The sequence below is a fragment of the Apis dorsata genome, unplaced genomic scaffold (assembly GCF_000469605.1).
Source record: "Apis dorsata unplaced genomic scaffold, Apis dorsata 1.3 scaffold_198, whole genome shotgun sequence".
NCBI classification, from domain to species: domain Eukaryota; kingdom Metazoa; phylum Arthropoda; class Insecta; order Hymenoptera; family Apidae; genus Apis; species Apis dorsata.
The window spans coordinates 627547-632076 of record NW_006263482.1 but is presented as its reverse complement, the minus strand read 5'-3'; the positions used below and the strand labels follow the sequence as shown (position 1 = coordinate 632076).

Sequence of the window (4530 nt, the reverse complement as noted above, 5' to 3'; positions counted from 1 at the left end):
CGAAACGAGGGCGCGCGGAGAGCGACTTTATTGTTTATCGCGGAAAAAATGATCGTTGACTGTTTTCGTTCGAACGGCGCTCAAATGCAGCCTCGATCTTTCGGAATCAGCTGATACTCTTCTCTACCTCGAGAAGAAGTCTGGCCACTTACTTCTTCTTCTAAACACGTTTTCTCGCGTGGAAATCGAAAGAATAAAATCGTTGCCTCTTTCGTCGCACGTTGAGTCGAGATGTTAATGCTGCGCGGTGAGTTCGAAGTGAGAAAAGGACTATGTTATAAGATAGAAAATGTAGGATGGAATGTGTTTGTACCTTTGATTCACGTCGGTTTAATTGTTACAGCATCAGCGGCAATTTCATTTTCTCGCTTAGTCGGTTATTACTGTGATGAATATATACGTGAGTTAGGGGAGCTCGTAACAATGGTAAAGTGGCGGACGTGAATTTGTAATTCAAATTGTCTCTTTCTGTGGACCGGAGTGGGTTGAGGAGTGGAGAATGTCGTGTTACGTGTAAAAGGTAAACAGCGTTCGGGGGTTCGCCGGTGAAAATGTAGGCAAAGTGGGCTCTAATATAGTGAAACCTCCTTGATACTTTGTTTGCGACATAATGGAACGACCGTGTAACACGAGAGCGCTCGAACCTTTTTCTGGAAATTTGGAACGTCCGAGGGCGGCGGAAGTCGCGTTCGAAAATTTCGAATCCTCGAATGGAGAGCCGTTTTTTTCATTTGACCGACATTTCAATCATGCCTCGAAGAATATATATTTTTATATATATTTTTTTCATCGTTTATAATTATTATTATCGAGATAAATGTATATTTTGTAAAAAAAAAAGTGTAATCGTAACGAAATTTTCGAATTTATAACGCGAATTTTCGATACGAAGATATCAAAATTTATAAATTCCAAATTTTTTATATATATCTTTTCATCGTTTGTAATTATTAGTATTATTTAGATGAAAAAATATATACTTCGCAAAGGCCCAGTGTAATCTCGCAATCGTATCGAAATGAAACGTAACGTAGAAGAATTTTCTAATTTTATAACATGGAATTCGACGCGAAGATATATTGAATTGCTTTCCCCTTTTCTTTACATATCGTTTTATCGTTTTATAGAGATAAAAAAAAGTGTATACTTTGGCAAACATAATCGCGTCGAAACGAGAGATAAGGTGATTTAAACGGCGAACGTGGCAACGTAGCTCGATAATTGTAGCAACGAAACGATTACTCGGTTTGAAATTCCATTAAATTTATATATCGGGTGTGGAGCGCGTTGGAAAACGGGTTTGTTTCATTTATGACAGTGGGTGTGCACCTGTCAGCACGGGATTTTCGAAATCGCACGGCAGAAACTCTTTACGAGGCTTTCATCCGAACGGGCAATTACACTTTTGGCTACGAATGAAACGACCGCGTCAAACTGTCGGCAGACGGCGTATCGCCTATGTATGCCGTCATGCGCTCAACAACGTCCGATTTACTTGCCCGTTTTACTCGATTCCGCGCGTACCAACTTAATTGGACAATTTAATGGAATCTCCCCGAACAATACCGAATTATCGCCTTGTATCGCGTTGATTAAATTTTCTTGCAAGGATCGTGCAACTTCTCGTCTCGATTCTCCTCCCCTCCCCTTTTTTCCGCCCCAAAGAACAGGAAAAAGAAACCGTGCTTCTGTTCCGCCAAAACTTCTTTCCCTTCGAACTATATATTTAAATATTAATATCTTCGTCCTCGCAAAGCCGCGCAAAGATTTTAAAACAAAGAAAGAAAGAAACTATCGAAACTCGATCCCGAGAATATTTCTCGAAAGAGAAATGGATACTTTTCTAATTTTTCAAAAAAAAAAAAAAAAAAACTCGAGTACCAATTCAATTCGAACGATTTTAAATTCTTATATATTTCGAAAAATATAGATCGAAGATACTTTTTGCCGAACAAAAACTGAAGGAGAGAGGGGGACGATAAATTATCGACGAGGACAGCCAACCGAAGATATTGGCGAAGATGCTTGCCGGATACTTGTCAGATTCGCGCGCGCGCGCGACAAGTTAAAAATTCCGGTGGATCGAACGAGTGGACGGATACTAAAATTCCTTCCTCTTCGACGTTTCCAACTCTATGACGTGTTGCCCCGTTCCTCGGTGAGCGTATCGTCTCCGTAGGATCGGAACGAGTCCCCTGGGATCCATCGAGGCGGCGCTTGCCAACCGCTGGAAAATATTTTCCCAGTCCGTCCGTGTTGGGGAAAGTTTATCGTTCGTTACCGCCGGAATCGTTCCGCCCACGATGTCGTTTCTTACTTTCGACCTTCCTTCCTTCCTCCCTCCCTCCCTTCCTTGTACGTTTGACGAGCTGTTTGTTCTGTTTGAGCTCGTCAAATACGAATTCACGTATTCCCTTTATTTAACCAGCCATAATCCACCATTTTATATCAAAGGTTTATATCCAGGTAATAGTTCGACGTTTATCGTTGCATTGTGAAAAAATTCCAAAAAACTTGTATTCCACGCGTAGAACGGTTTGTTTCTTAAGAGAAAAATATAGGGTATAGGAATGTCACAGTTTAAAGTAAACGAGGTTCGAACCACGATGGATTCCTTCCTTTTCCTTCCTCGGTCAAAGGGAAGGTATTTGTTGACTTTTGCGAAACCTCTGACGTCCGTCAAACGAGTCGATCTCGGGTAAATTTTCCATGAGCGTGGTTATATATACCGTTATATACCTTATGTAATAAACGTATGTTGCGTGCGGAGATAAAAATTGGCGAGAATTTTGAGGAAAACTTTGAACGAAGAAGTTTAATCGATAATCTCAAAAATTAATAATCCTGAAGAATATCTATTGATCTATGATTTTATTTATATTTTATTTAATTTTATTTATATCTTATTATATATTTTTATAATTATTATATATATTATTTTTATATTTATATAATTATTATATACTTATATTATTATATAATTATTATATTTTATTTTATATATTATATTATTATATAATTATTATATTTTATTTACCTGTTCGTTCTCTTCTTTCTCTCTCCCCCTCTCTCTCTCTCAGAGAGCGGTGAAAAATTTGATTCGATCAAATATAATATTTGTCATCCATATAACGAATCATGATCGTAGGAATCGCACTTTGTGCGAATCTCACACTCGTTATTAACGTAAATAATAATAATACCAAGATTACAATATATAAACGATATAAATGATATAAAATTATAATGATATTTAAGAATATCTAGCTAATCAATATTAATAGTAAAATTGATTAAATATTGAATAAAATAAATATATATATATACATATATACACAAATGCGCGCGCCACATATACATGTACACACACAGAGTACACATATTTAGAAAAATATACGAGAAATTAAGAGGGAGACGGATGATGGCAAGAGGACGAGGACGACGTATTGTCCTTGGAATCTACGAGGCTGCACGAGGCAAAACGTTCCAATGTGTTGCTGTCCAATGTACACAACGCGAACCGCTCAATATTTATCGTCGTGTTTTTATATTTCCCGTGTTTACGTTTGTTACACTTATGACACCTCTCTTCGTTCCGCTCGTGCAAGTATTTCTCCTTGTCCTTTCTGTGCTTGTGGTGGGGGCATTTGACTAACGCTTTGGCGAAATATTTAGCCATCGTCTCCTCGTCCCAACGCCGGCTAACCGAAGCCCTCCTCTTCTCCATATTGTCCACGTAACGGGCTTTCTCGATCATGTCGTCGAGGTTGATTATCGCTTTTCTTGGCATCTTTCTGCGTATCTGTTTCTTCAGCATCCAGTATATCATGTCGACCTGCACGTCATCCGGATGCGGGTTGGGAAGATCGGCGAGGAGGGCGCGTTTCTGTTTGACGAACTCGTCGGTCGCTACGTTGCCCTCCTGTTTCGAGGAGAACACCTCGGCGTATATCTCGTAGGCGGCTCTCTTGGGAGCGAACGAGTCTTGTAGCATGGACATTGCCTGCGACCATTTCGTAACGTTGCCGCCAACTGTATCCCACCACGCGGCCGCTTCGCCCTCGAACAAGAGCGGTAACTCGCGCAGAGCCACGTCTTCGTTCACCCTTTCCACGTCCTTGTAAAGGCAGATCGTAACCAGAAATTTGTTCAAGTTGTCCCTAATTCCGTCGAATCGAGCCGTGCATTGTTTAAAACTGCCCTTTCTCTCAGGTATCATCTTTTGAGATTGCGCGGTCGAAGCGGTCGCCATCTTCAATTCGTGTTGACCTTCGTCTATTTCCATCTCTTTTTATTCCTTTTTTTTTTTTTCGAACCGGTGTAGTTTGAGATCACGGAGATCACGTACGGATCGCAAATATCACAGTTTGAACTCGTAAACGAATCGACGGTGGAATTGAGAGTCGTGAAAATTCTCGAAATTGTTTCCTTCTATGCCGAGTATTGCCAGGTCACTGTCTTACCCGGACACGGGAAACAGTCCTTAAATACGTTTTTCCGCACTTTCCCCCGTCCAATCGGAGCTTGACT

General features: G+C 40.2%; 1 protein-coding gene across 1 annotated transcript; it reads right to left on the bottom strand.

The window, feature by feature from the left end:
• Positions 1 to 3381: 3381 nt before the first annotated feature.
• LOC102678295 (activity-regulated cytoskeleton associated protein 2-like) lies at positions 3382 to 4285 on the bottom strand. Its single transcript, XM_006614844.2, has one exon. It carries the CDS (start codon positions 4283 to 4285, stop codon positions 3404 to 3406), a length of 882 nt encoding a protein of 293 aa, XP_006614907.1. The 3' UTR covers positions 3382 to 3403.
• Between the last annotated feature and the right edge of the window lie 245 nt (positions 4286 to 4530).